A 13,911-nucleotide genomic window follows, 5' to 3' on the forward strand; every position below is an offset into this window, starting at 1 on the left:
ATTTTGGGGACAGCTGGGCCAGGTTGGTCCTTGTTGCCCCCTGTCCCGCTCCCAGTCACTCTGGGGGGAAGAGGGGTGGCATTGTGTGAGGATTAGGGCTTCCTGTGTGTCAGCTCATTACACAGGGTTGGAGGGGGGAGTACAGGGGTGATGGGGTGAGGAGAAAGAGGGAGAGAAATGAAAGAGAAAATAAAAGAGAGTGCGTATGAAAGAGAGTATGACAGAGAGGGGAGGGCAAGGCAGGAGAGGGAGGGAGGGAGGGAGGGAGGTGGCGGCCTCTACAGCTGCACCCTCAATCACACTCATACAGGCTCTGATTATCCTTTTCACACACTCACACAGTAGTGGGGAACTGAAACATACTAAAAGACACTGAGGGCAAAAAAGGCAGAATTAAGAGACAGCTAGTCAGCACTGCAGACAAAGGACTGCCCTCCCCAAACTGAGTGCTGGAACAAAGGAGACTGCGCGTACATGCAGGCGCTCACAGAATAAGAGTCATGCAAACAGAATACTTAAACAGATAAATGTATTCATGGAGACACATGCTTTAACTGAATCCAGACAAAAAAACGTTTAACTCTTAAAAACAAGCATCAAACAGGTCTCTTCATTTTGCCATTGTTTTATTTATATTTTACACATCACATGGGAATCATGGAAACATACAGCATGTTGTCATTGCTACAAAAAAAGTGTGTGTGTGGGGGGGGGGGTTACAAAGGGTAAAACAAAGCATACAAATGCTAAACTTAGCTGAATGTAGTGAGCGCAGACAATTTCTGCAGGAGCAGAAAACTCTCAAGTGCTTTGAGAGGAGAGGGAGAGGAGGTGGGGTGGGAGGTGGTAAAGGAGGGGGCGTTTTGTTGTTGCCTCGACACGGCAGATGAACAACAACAAAACATTTACAATCATCAGTATGAATAAAGTCAATTCCGTCTGGCAACGTTATAGCAGTAAGTACAGGGCTGTTCACAAAAGTCATCAAACACCATCAATATTGTTATTATCATCATCATCGTCATGGTTATCAACTTTGCCCGCATGTGTTTGCTCCGCCCCGATGTTTCGGCAGCACCAGACACAGTGCAACTTGTAGTGCGACGCACATGAGAAACATTCAGCAGCATCACATTTGATAAAAAGAAAGAAAGAAGACAGTAACAATAAAAAGGTATAAAACATAACTGCAGCTCATATGTACAAATGTTGGCCAATACTTATTTGGCCCGTTTTGGTATGGAGTTTGTTTTGTAATATTCTGCACTCTCTACTTTAGTTTCAAAATCAGCTTACACTGGTTTGATTCTATACAGTATGCGCCGAAGTTGCTGTCAGCACAAAGTGCACAATTTACAATTAATTCTCATCATGACAATGCTGTGAATAGTTTAAGATACTGTAAGGCCTCACTGTGGTCTTTGAGATACAAAAAATACATAGCTAAAATACTACATTCAAACGTCTCTTGTAAAAGTACTACAATATAAACTAGATCTATGTGTCTAATATAAATGGTAGACATTAATTTCAATTAATACATCTAAAAAATAATTCTTATTCTATTCAAAAAAATACATTCCTTTGTCAGGACCCCTTAACAACATACTCCAACTAACTTTCTACACAGTAGTGTCTATAGGCTCGTCTGCCACATCAGAACCAATTGGAGGAGAATCTGTACTATCGCCTTTCTCAGATTTAGCCAATTTCTGCTTGTCATCTTGCTGTTCCGCGTTCTTATTGGTTGAATGTGAACTGCGATCTTCTGCAGTGTCGTTATCACTGACTTGTGCAGTGGAAGGGGCAGTGGTCAAAGCTCCAGGGTGAGTTTTCATATGTCCCTGTTGAAAGGAGACACAACACAATGCACATTAAAACAACAATATCATCATACATGATATTAATTTAAATACCTTCATGTTACAATAGAAAAAAGTATCTGATTTTAAGACTTTAAACACTGTGTCAACTCTTACCTTAAGTCCACTACGACTGGCATATGCCTTTCCACATTGGGAACAGCTGTAGGGTTTGTCTGGGCGGGGAGTCTGGTTCCGTGGTGCTGGGACAGAGGGCTCTGGAATCTCAGCAGGTTTTTCTGGTTCACCATAACCCTCCTCAAATGAAGTCACTTTGTCCACTTCAGCTTCCGTCACTGGTGAAGCCTCTGTAGGTGTGATTTTCTCTCCCTTCCCATTACTTTGGGTTGCATCGTTGTCCTGCGGCACATGTGGTACACTGGCCTCTTCTTCCTCTGGGATACCTTTGGGACTGGCAGGAGGAGTGAGTGCAGGTGAGGGATTTCCGGCTTGGGGTTTTGTGTCAGAATCAGTGCCAATCATGGGTTCGTCTGTGGAGGTGGCTTCATCAGTGCTAACCTCTTTTTGAAGTGTATCATTTCCTGCCCTAGACTTTGAAACACAGAGAGAAAGAGGGATGTCATCACCCTCTGTTCCTCCATTCATCACAGCTGAATTAGAGCCAGCTGAGGGTGCTTTGCTTAGATCAAGATGGGTCTCTTCCTCAGAGTGCACGGAGCCGTTCATAGGGCTACCATCACCAAGGGAGTTGTCTCCCAGATGCAGGGGGTCCTCCACTCCTGCTGTGGTGGATCTATGGGTTAGGGGTGGGCTAATACTGGGTGTTGAGCCCTCAGATTCTTCAGTCTTCACAGAAGTAACATCAGCAGTTTTAGATTTCTTAGAGGTGGATCCGGATTTAATCGCATCATTTAGAGACTTGGAGCCTATTGTTAAGGCCAAGGGGAGGAGTTGTTGGGCTTTAGATTGGGAGTTAGTATCATTCTCACCATCATCATAGATGGCACTTTCTATTCCTGCACCATCTTCGGGTGGTACGTCTTCATCAGTGGGTATTTGCCCTCCCAGGTGCAAACGGATGTGGTGCTGAAGAACCAAGGCATTGGTAAATTTGCGTGGGCACAACGGACAGGAGTTCATGGCACGGGCATTTGGTGGTCTTGCGCGGTGGGTGGCCAGGTGAGCCCTAAGGCTACCCTTTGTAGAGAAGGAGCGGCCGCACAGCTTACAAGGGAATGGACGCTCTCCCAGATGTGTGGCCTGGTGCAAACGAAGAGCTCTAGGGCAGCTAAGGACACGCAAGCAGACACCACATTGGTTAGCAGTCTGGGTACTAGGGAGAGAAGGGGCGGTTCTCGTATTTGAAGTTTCTGAACCTAAGACTCCATGACTGCTCACTAGCCCCACAGCATTGGCACTTGGGCTTAGGCCAAGTGCAGCCAACATTTCCCTGCGATAGGCACTGGAGGCGGTGGTGAGGTCATGGCCATGCGTGTCCCCATTGACTTCAGCAAGTGTTTGTGAGGAGGTGGATGGAGAGGAGGCACTTCTTTGAGGTTGCTTTTCAAGCTTCTGTACCAGTCGCTGCAACTTAGAGGTGTCTGAGGTCTGGGTTGAGGTGTTGGGAGAGGATGAGGAGGGAGAGGAGGTTGATGATTTGGGGTAAGGTGGGAAGGGGTAGGGTAGCTGATGAGAAGTCAGGTGAGAAGTGGATGGGTGGCCTGGGGCCCGGAGAAGTGCAAGGTGATGAGGGGAGGTACCTCCAGGGAATAGAATCTTGGGGAGGTGGGCCAGTTGAGAGTACGGGGAAGTTGTGTGTAGGGTAGAATGTGGAGGTGTGTTTTCATCAAAACGCTGCTGCTTTGCACCTTTAAACTGACTTCCTATGGAGGAGGAAGTTGAGGTTGACGAAGAAGGCAGTACAGAGTTTGATACACTAGCAGCAGCTGCAGCTGAGGCTCTGTTCAGCTGTAGCAGTGAATGGGCTGTGGACAGCAGTGCCATGTCCACAGTGGGTGGCAGAGGTAGAGAGGAGGGGGAGGGCCGGGAGGATGAACCAGACAGGAATCCTAAAGCCATGTTTTCTGTCATTCCCGGAATGCTTCCTTTCACTCCATTAAATGGCTCATCATCATCTGCCCGCCGTTTTCTCCGTCTCTGAATCGCACCAGGCGGAGGTCCACTCTGTGTTTGCTCAGACAGAGCTGGGGGCAACAGGGAGAGTGACAGCTCTGGGTTCTGCTCTCTGTGTCGCAGAAAATGAGCTTTGAGGTTTCCTCTGGTTGTGAAACGGCTCAAACAGACTGGACACTGGTAGGGCCTTTCACCTGTGTGCGACCTGAGATGGATCTGGAGTGATGAATCACTGCTCAGAACTTTCCCACAATAACGGCAGACATGTTGGGGGCGCCCCAATGAGCCCAGAGTAGAGCTGGACTGGAGGTCCTGGGAATGGCTGGTTGTAGGAAGGGGAGGGGTAGGGAAACTGACACCATTGCTGTGGTTAAATGAGGATGTGTTTGACGATTTCTCATGGAGGTAGCGTGGTGTTAGGCCCAATGATAAGGACAGTGGGTGTAGGGAGGAAACAGAGGAGCTGATAGAGGCTGGAATGGATGATGAAGAAGAGGGAGGCAATGCGGAAGAGGTAGAGGAGGATGATGTTCTGCTGCCACTGACATGTGAAGAACTTGATTTGGAGATGGCTGACTGGGGGAAGAGGGAAGATGGAAGGCTACTCAAAAATGATGACGCTGTGGTCACTGGAGTGGCAGTGGAAGGGTGTGTTGGTGATGAAGACACTGCTCTTATGGACTTCTGGTTGTTGTCTGCACCACTAGCTTGTGTGTTGTTATCTTGCCCAAAGACAGCCCCTCCAAGCCTTAGAACCTGCCTACAGATCTCTTCCGTGATCTGCATCTGGTGGATTTGCCTCTGCTGTAAAATGTGCAGCTCCTCAAGGAGAACGGCTAAGGTTGGAGGCACCTGGATGTGTCCCTGCTGCCCTGGAGTGCTGGAGGACTGCTGCTGACCTGGACTGGAACTGTTCCTGGCAGGTGGCACACCCTGAGAGGATGCGGATGAGGAGGAGGAGGAGGTAGTGGTGGTGGCTGAACTGCCCATTTGTGGTGAGGTCATGGTTGAGTGAGAATTTCCTTGGTGGGACAGATTGTGTGAACCAGAGGTTTGTCCAAGGGGAGGAGGTGAGTGAGTCTGGGAAGACAGCGATGGGTGAGGAAAGTCTGGGGAGAGGGAAGAGTGGGTGTTGGGGAGGGAGGTGGTGAAGGGGGAAATGTGGCTGGGCCAGTGAGGCGGAGGTGAACTCTCGCTGGGTAAGGAGGGCGCGTGGAGCCCACCGGGGGATGGGCGAGGGGCCAGAGGCGGCTGGCAGTCTTGGAGAGAGGTGGGGGATGAGGATGAGGATCCTGATGATGTCACTTCAGAGCCCAGAGATGTGGATGGTGACTTCATTCCCAGGCGGTCATCTGAGGATTGATAGAAATTGAGTTAAGAAACTTTTTTTGAAAAGCTGTGTGTTTCTCTGCAGGATCTCTAATATCAACTCAGACATTGATGTATTTTAAATTCACTTAAACTTTTTTAAACTTTGTTTAATTAATTGTATCCAGTAACTCTTTACAATTTTAGTTTTCAAATTTGAGTACAGACCACAAGATCCTGTTTCACTTCACAAGAAATGCCTGCAAGGTAATGGCCTTGAACAAGCAAATAAACAAGTGGAAGAAACTCTGCACTCTTTGAAATGTCTTGTCTCAATCTGTGCTCTCCCCAGCAAAACTCCTCAAACATCTTGCACACACAAAAAGGCTTACAGACCACCTTGTTGCTATAGCAACACATTTTAAAGGACAATGGGCATCACCAAGACAACCCATAACCCCTCTTAACCCACCCCCCCATAGCAGTTACGTCTTTCATCTCCCTATTCACCCTTCCCCCTTACGTCACAGTGGAGGTCAAGGATCAGGCCATGCTAAGGGTTCTGGGCACTGTCCAGACACTGTGATTGGTCAACTAATCTGACCTCTGCTACTCAGGGGTCAAATTCTTTCAAAATCTTGAGCAGAGAGTGAGAAAGAGTAAAAAGAAGGGGGAGGGTAACAACAATGGAGAGACAAACTAACTATTCCCTCCTGGAGAGATATAGTGATGGAATGAAAGACTGTACCTTTGTGAAATTCTTTCTGTGGTGACTTATAAACAAACCTAAACCTGCAGGGAAAACATAAATAAGTCTAAACTTCCACCACTTTAATTTGTAGAGAAGTTTACCTGCACAGACTATTGGGTGCAAGCCTGTGAAGCTTTGCAACTTAGTACAAGTGCCAGAGCAATCTCTCTATCTTTTTTTTCCCATCCATCTGAACCCCCCCCCCCCCCCCCCAACTGTGTTGGAGTATACAGTCAATAGGGCTGGAGGGGGGAGAAATAAAGGGGAGGGAAGGTATTGAGGAGGTGGAAAATAAGGGGGAGAGGGGTGAATGAGGAAGAAAAGCATGGATGAAGAGCAAAAGACGAAGAGAATGGCAGGGTGGAAGATTAATCTTTACCAAAAACACTGTCTTCCCATCCCCCCACCCATGCACCTTATTGTTAACAAATAAGAGAGTGTTCTAGACTAATCAAAGACCTCCAGCAGTCAGCACTGTGCAGCCTGTTGGCTTCCTATAGTGGATGCCCCGGCGCATGAAAATGGCCACAGATGTATGTTAGTTAATCCTGCTCTATATTCACATCACAGTGACACGTTTATTGGCCCCAACCAAACTTCACAAGGCCTCCATTTAGTGGGGACCAACTACAATGAGTGAACAAGCAGGAGAATAAAACAAACTTAGACGGTTCGACCTTTAAAACTATTATTTTTGGTGTGATTACCATACTTTGACCTACAATAAGTCTGCGTAAATCAATAAAAGTGCTAAAAGTGTAAATTAAAAACAAACACAACTATTTGCTTTTGTTTTAAAAAGGGTGAAGCACCAATTGGACATTTGCTGCGCAAACAACCTGCCCTTTTTCCCCAGAAACTCCGAACACAAACTTGTAAAGATGTTTTCTTACCGTGAGACAGCAGTCGTGGGCCACCCGGATCCGCGTTAACGAGATGCTGGGGTCTCTTCTGTTTCCGGCGTGACATGATTCACTGCGACTCACAGTGCAGAGAGGGGGGCATCGGTTTGGTGAATGGCACTTCGCACGTTTCTTTGCGCACTAGAACGCGCTCCTGAAAAGCATCCAAGCATCCAAAGTTCAAAAGTCGTGCAAGTCCCACAAACCTTTTGATTTTAAAAGAGGGGGGAAAAAAATAAAAATGTCTAAAGTTATATTTCGAATGTTGAAAGAGCGGCTGTGATGTAGAGGAAAAGACAAAGGTGTTGGGAAATCCGCAGGTCTACACCGTGTCATATGAATCTGCCCGTGAGAGCGTGTGTGTGGCTGTTTTGTAAAGTCTCTTCTCCCCCCAAAAAAACTTGTCCAATTTGCGCCCCTCCTCTCCTCTCCTCTCCCACCATCACCACCACCGCTCTGCATGCACATACAGGACACACACACACACACACACAAACACACACACCATATACATACACACACACACACACACACGCCATACACACTCTCACACACAGAACCACTCCTTGTTCCTCACTGTTATTTGCATTTCAATGGCGTGTAACACAGCCTCTCTGCTCCTCTCTTTCTCTGTCTTTCTCCCCTGGCTTTATTTTTTTCCTTAACACACTCATAGCAGCTATAAACTTCAATATGACAAAGAGCTGTCAAAGCTGCTGGATGCCAGAAAAAAAACTTATTAAAACTGGTATATTTAAATAAAAGCTAAATATAATCATGGAGTATGAAGGGAATTAAATCAGAAAAGGTGTTTGAAAGAAGTCAAAGTGACTACTTATAAACTACACTAATAAATGATGATAAACATACAATAATACTTGACTGGCAGGTGGTTTCCTTCAGAATATGGGGGGGGGAAAATCCCAGCTCCCTTCACAGAGGGGTTTATTTAACCAGATAATGAGTGAGTACACACTGCAGTGATATTGATTTCTATAGGGCCAATTATCAACAACAGTGCAGTCAGTGGTTGTTGTGTGCAAATGGGGCCACACGGCATCCACATGCATGCATGCATGTATTTCATGTGTTATCACCAACTGCATAATAAACCCCTCCCCACTCACTCACTCATTCACTCACCCCCCTCCATTAAAAAAGCATCTTACACTGGAGCTCTATTTAAAAGGCAGAGAATAGATGGGAATCTTTGACAATGGCGAGCTGGACACAGTTGAGTGAGCATCTCCCCCTCTCTCACTATGAACCCCCGGATCCACTGCTGCACAGCACAATGCCCCTCTTTCACCCCCTGCCTTTACTCCTGTACCATGTGGAGAAATGGATAAAAGAGAAGAGAGAGAGAGAAAAAAAAAGTGGCAGGAGGAGGAGGAGGACCATATTTAAGTTGGTGTCTCACATAGATCCACACATGGGGAATTATTTGATTTGAAGGAAGCTAGACGTCATTGTTTGTCCAAAGGGTCATAGGTTTGGATGTTGAATAAACTGTCTGACTGTTTTTTTTTTTTTTTAGTATATTAGTAGAACATGTTTAGCGACAATAAATAAATAATTCTTACAGGTGCCCTTCAAAAGCCCCAGTCTCATAGACCAAAGAACAGCTTGTGTCCCTGCATGGGCCCCCAGAACCCTAAACTCATATAAAAGCATATGTGCATACATGAATTCAAATTAAGTGCAATAAAATAGGAAACACTCCTGTTGTTATAAAGCTCTTTATTAGTGTGTGTTCTGCTTGATTAATGGCTACTTATTTTGTCCTGTACAATTTAAATATTCTATTTTTTTCTATTATCTTTTAGAAAAATGTATGCCTGTGTCATTACCATGTGTCATTTTATCAGATATAATAAAACTAAAAGCATTTTAGGATGCTGGGTAAACATACAGTACATTTAATTAATTTAGATTGTATTGGCAAATTCACAGAGCATTACACCTCTCAGTCTGCCAGAGGTTATTAAAAGACGAGCACAGATAGTATAAAAAGTAAAAGTAAGAAATAGAAAAACTATAATTAGAAAAGTATAATTAACAGTAAACAATGAGTAAATAATAAGAAAAAAGAATTTATACAGCATGGGTGAAGAATGTACAGTATAAACTGTGTAAATGATTGTACATAAGAAATTGCATTGATGTGTGTTGCAGAGTTATGTGGACTAACATCAGGTACACAGTAATAAATATATATATCAAACACCAAGCATTTTATAAATACTGCACTAATACTTAATACTTATTATTATTTTAATAAATATTGGCAGACGTTTGCCTTTTGTACGTTCAGTAACAATCAGCCAATCAGATTAGAGCAGTCATTTATCGTCACCTGCCGCTTCGCCTCCCTGTACACGGAAGTAACCTTAAACAGGTAAGTTGTGTGTTTCTCGAGATAAAGACAATTACGTTTTAAGTGCAAGTGTAGGTTTAAGTTAGCTGGAAAATGGTTGCTCTGAATGTCAAAACGGTTGTATATTTAATTTCCAAACGCAGTGACGTCAGAAATTAGCGTGAGTTGCTATGCTAGCCTGCTATTGCTAACACTCCATGGCAGTTGATGTAAAACCAACTTACTTAATTTACTTAAGTTACATACTTGGACTATTTAGCCCTGTAGTTATCTAATTTAATTGTTAATTGTTACTATAATCTGAAATACAATTTAGTGGAAAGTGGAATAAGCCTTATTGTTCACTTATTACTTACACTTAAAACACAATGGGGCATTTTTATTTTGTCTTTAGACATACAAAAACATAAATATGATGAATAAGGTTGGTCCCTGTAAACAATGTAAATTGTAATAGTCTAGGTGAGCCAAAATAAATCATAATAAATGTGAATAGAATTTAATTCACCAGAATTAATTTTGTTTAATTTAAATTATTTATCAATTAAGATATTTATTTGCATAGAAGCACAACATATTTATACATACATCAACTTACTTCATATCATCACCCTAACGTAAAACCTAGCATAAAATCTTCAGGGAGAATTTGTCAAATTATTAAAAATATTAAGTAAGGACAACAAATAGTCCTAAAATGATGGACATTCTTAAGGATTAAATACAAAACCAATTATTCAAGATTTAAATACTAAACAATTAGATAAAAATGATCAGTTGCAGTTTTACTGACTGATACTGTGATTACCTTTAAATTTTCAATTTAATATTTTTAAGTCTAGCTCAGTGTCAGAAAGTGTCATTGCCAAGTAGATAATAACATCTAAATGTAAATGACTAGTCCATTGTCCCTCACTGAACGCAGTCACATCCATGTCTCTGTGCGACGACACCCTCCTGTGTAATTTCCCAAAGTGCCGGACCAAGTTGAGTGGCTTTGCGTGGGTCACAGCCTGCTCACATGTTTTCTGTGACCAACATGGCTCTGGTGAGTTCAGTCGCTCTCCTGTCACCTGCCCTGCCTGCTCCTCTGCACTCTCTGGGAAGCTGGACATTGTGAGGACGGAGCTGTCGCCTTGTGAGGAGTTCAAAGCCATGGTGCTGGCAGGTTTACGGCCGGACATAATTTTGGACATTAGTGCCCGCGCTCTGGCCTTCTGGAGCTATCAGGTCAAATATTTTTCTCTGTATGTCTATGAACTGCTTAATTCTGTTTATGTGAACCTGAGTTGTCTGTGTGAGTCCCTTTTCTAATAAATCACCCAGCTTTTAATTCTCTTGTGTAAAGGTCAATCAGGAGCGTATGTACCAAGAGTACAGTCTCTCACGGGCTGAGGCACAGCTGAAGCAGATGGAGAAGGTGTTGAACCAGCAGAACCAGTCCAGAGAACTGGAGCTCACTGCCATGAGAGGGGAAATGACTTCCCTGAAGAAAGTAAACCACAATTCTCACAATTACGTGCATAGAATTAGAACTTAAGTATTTTGTGTCGTAAAATGCTCTCTGACCTTCTCTTTTGCTATATTGTAGATGAGATAAGACAATAGGATAAGCAAATGTCCAGTCATTATCGCTCAATTTTCCTGTTCACTGATGATGGAAAAAATAATGGTATTATTAAGTTATAGTGTCTAACTTTTAGTGATTTTTTTGTTTTGTTTTTGTTGATGTTATTATTCTGCCACCGTGGGGTCTTCTTGAAGAGAAAGGATTACATTATATGATACATTCTATGTATGCTGTGTGCTTTATCTGAAAACAGGCTCTGACAACAGACTCTGTCTGTGAAGTATTAAACCTGACTGAGCAGGGGGACATGAGGCTTTTATCCTGTCAAACTACTGATTGTCCAGGTTTTTTGAGCAGTAGAATTCACTTCTAAACTTTTCGTGGCTGCTTCTTTGTGTTTACAATCACACTCAACTTGTTTGCAGTCGTGTCACTGTATTTGTCATGATATGAAATTAATCCCTTCCTCTGTGCAGCACCTACATGCAACGCCACTGTACTAAGAAACACAGAAAAGTTATATTGAGTTGATAGACCTCTTCAGTATTGAGTGAACTCATGTGTTTCAATGTAACAGATATTTGTTTATATCCAAAAGTTACACACTATAGTTTTAAATGCAGTCTTTGTTTGTCCTGTATTGACATACAGATCACATTTCAGACACTTATTAACCTGTAAGACCTGTAAGTATGTTAGGGCTTGATTTTTTTTTATCTTTTTACATTTGTCAGGTGATGGAGGAGTATAAGAGGAAGTACAGCGAGGTGTCTGAGAAACTGATGGAGAGGAACAGGCAGTACCAGAAACTACAGGGGCTGTACGACTCTCTGAGGCTGCGCAACATGGTGGTGGGTGTTGAGGAGAGAGATGCAATGCCACAACCAGCACATACTGACTTCAACGCCGGTAAGAAGAACATAGTTATACAAATTTTTAAGTTGTACCCTCTTGATACAAATCACACTTTGTGGATGAGGGGTTGTAGGAGTTTGATTTATCAGGTTAGTTTTGGTTCATGGATGTTATTTTTAGATTTGGAAAACATTTTTCAACATTTACTGACATTGTATGGACCAGACAAATGATTAATCAAGAAAATCAGAATAATTGATTATCGAAATAATCGTTAGTTGCAGCCCATAATTTTTTTAATGTGAGATGCTTCAAAAATGTTTTCTGTTTACTGTTTAAAAATAATAATTTAATGAATTAATTTATCAAACATAAATGTAACCTTGCAACACCTGCACAAGAATGGCAACTTTTGGACAAATTTAAGGACTGGTGTGTGCCTCATTAAATAATCATAAAAATAACTGTTAGTTATGGGCCTTAGCAGTCTGGAAGAAAATGGAAATAAATGTAATCTCGCACAAATGAGAAGGTTCAAAATTGCTGTTGTGTCTTAGAATTAAATGATGAGCTGTCACATTGTGCATCTGCTGATTAATGAGAAAAGGAAGGAAGCTCAGCAAGAATAATGTAAAGTAACAAAAGGAAGAAAAAGCTGTGGGTGTTTTGTCCAAAGGAAAAGGTCATCAAGAAAGAACAGTGGGAGCAATGAGCTGATTGTCTATGTCAGGGAATTTTACTCAGTGTAACAATAAAAGATGTCCATCAAACTCCTGTGTGTCACCCAGGAATGGCACGACAGGTGACTCCCCAGAGAAGCCCTCAGTTCCTGTTCCCGGGCCCTGATGTGGACAGTCGCTTCTTCTCCTGCCTGGAGTCTGATGGAGCTAAGGCCTTCTTCCACTTCAGCTCTCCTACCAGGGAGAAGGTCCGGCCTTTCATGAAGAAGCACTGAGAGGTGCAGGTTTCCTTATGACTTTAACTAAACTACCATTGCATTACCATACCAATTTTTCTTTAATATTAACTTAGTTGGAGGTGTTCATGCCAGCTGCTTTATCGTTATTAGCTGCAAACTTGAGTAATAATAACAAATGTCTGTGGACTAAAGTTGTAGTTCAGGTTTTGATGCTGTCTTTAGGATTTTGATGTTGTAAGTAGAGTAAAAATAATTTGAAATACATTGTAAACAGTCTTTTGGCAGAACATCCTCAGTCTACTAGACAGATTATTTCATTACATAGATTACGTAACATCTTTACCTGCTTAAAGGTAGTGTGTAAAATTTGGCAACATTTATTGGTGAAGTTGCATGTTGCAGCCATATATCCCTCACCTCACCCACAATTTCTAATTAAAATAATTTGACCCAAATTTTACACACTTGACCTTTAACTCACTGCTTTATCTGACCATTAGAAAACTTTTTCTGGTTAGAAAACTTAAGTTCGTAAACCACTTACTCCCAGCAACAAACTCCACTAAGGAAATGAGCAATTTTAAATTGAGGCAAACACGTGTTATTGATCCACTGCTGCCTCCGTCAGTAAGTTCAAATCTGTTGTCTTGTGAAGTCAGTGTATAAAATCCTTTGTTCAGATTTACTGAAGTGACAAAACTTATTAAATGAGGCAGCAGTAGACCAGCAGCTCCTCTGTCCCCCACAGGGAAAACATGCTGAGTTTCTCTATGGATTTTGGTTCACAAGCTTCAGTTTTCTGCCAAAAAAAGTTGACCTATGTACGAGGTAAAGCAACAAACATATTCTTAAGATATCATAGTCTTAAGCAGGCGTAGATTTTGTTTTGTTAGCGTTTTGTTAAGTGGCTAAGATCATTTCTTTCTTCTGTCCCTCCAGCCATCAGTGAGAACAAGTTTCTGGGTCCTAGGCCAGTTCATGGAAATAATATTGTATAAATAGTTTATACAAATACACTTCAAAAAAACCTGAACTATATAAGCAGCAATACAACTAAGATTTAATCGAGGAGAATTAAGTCTCACCCTAGCCTAAGCAAAGTTGTTGTATGTACATTTTTTGGTACTCATTCAACTACAAGGGTATTATGTTGGTAAATAACTGAGGTTAGTTAAGCCTTTAATGTGATGGCAAACAGCTAAATTTAAATTGATCAAGCTTGACCTAATGAATGAAGAACAAAATGCTTAAGACAAGAGTTTTTTCATTTCAG

At 42.4% G+C, this 13,911-nt stretch overlaps 2 protein-coding genes across 3 annotated transcripts; one reads left to right on the forward strand and one right to left on the reverse strand.

The window, feature by feature from the left end:
- Positions 1-609: 609 nt before the first annotated feature.
- si:ch211-212k18.5 (sal-like protein 2) lies at positions 610-7,340 on the reverse strand. The gene is made up of 3 exons (XM_058625833.1): positions 6,909-7,340; positions 1,980-5,308; positions 610-1,844 (listed from the first exon to the last, which is right to left on the reverse strand). Exons 1-3 carry the CDS (start codon positions 6,982-6,984, stop codon positions 1,623-1,625), a joined length of 3,627 nt encoding a protein of 1,208 aa, XP_058481816.1. The 5' UTR covers positions 6,985-7,340; the 3' UTR covers positions 610-1,622.
- A 1,874-nt stretch (positions 7,341-9,214) lies between these two features.
- Positions 9,215-13,877, forward strand: LOC131457212 (E3 ubiquitin-protein ligase CCNB1IP1). Of its 2 annotated transcripts, XM_058626109.1 has the most exons (6): positions 9,215-9,315; positions 10,220-10,524; positions 10,643-10,789; positions 11,599-11,773; positions 12,508-12,677; positions 13,578-13,877. In XM_058626109.1, exons 2-5 carry the CDS (start codon positions 10,228-10,230, stop codon positions 12,672-12,674), a joined length of 786 nt encoding a protein of 261 aa, XP_058482092.1. In that variant the 5' UTR covers positions 9,215-9,315; positions 10,220-10,227; the 3' UTR covers positions 12,675-12,677; positions 13,578-13,877. The 2 variants fall into 2 exon arrangements, with proteins under 2 accessions (XP_058482092.1, XP_058482091.1); XM_058626108.1 differs by having other exon boundaries at positions 12,508-13,877.
- The last annotated feature ends 34 nt before the right edge of the window (positions 13,878-13,911 follow it).

This window comes from Solea solea, chromosome 3 (assembly GCF_958295425.1).
Source record: "Solea solea chromosome 3, fSolSol10.1, whole genome shotgun sequence".
NCBI classification, from domain to species: Eukaryota; Metazoa; Chordata; class Actinopteri; order Pleuronectiformes; family Soleidae; genus Solea; species Solea solea.

Bases quoted from the DNA above. Each gene is read 5' to 3' on its own strand.
- si:ch211-212k18.5 (XM_058625833.1), bottom strand. From the start codon at position 6,984: ATGTCACGCCGGAAACAGAAGAGACCCCAGCATCTCGTTAACGCGGAT. The intron at 5,309-6,908 runs GTAAGAAAACAT...ATCAATCCTCAG, and splicing joins CCCACGACTGCTGTCTCACG to ATGACCGCCTGGGAATGAAG. The intron at 1,845-1,979 runs GTAAGAGTTGAC...TCCTTTCAACAG, and splicing joins CCAGTCGTAGTGGACTTAAG to GGACATATGAAAACTCACCC.
- LOC131457212 (XM_058626108.1), top strand. From the start codon at position 10,228: ATGTCTCTGTGCGACGACACCCTCCTGTGTAATTTCCCAAAGTGCCGG. The intron at 10,525-10,642 runs GTCAAATATTTT...TCTTGTGTAAAG, and splicing joins TGGCCTTCTGGAGCTATCAG to GTCAATCAGGAGCGTATGTA. The intron at 11,774-12,507 runs GTAAGAAGAACA...TGTGTCACCCAG, and splicing joins ACATACTGACTTCAACGCCG to GAATGGCACGACAGGTGACT.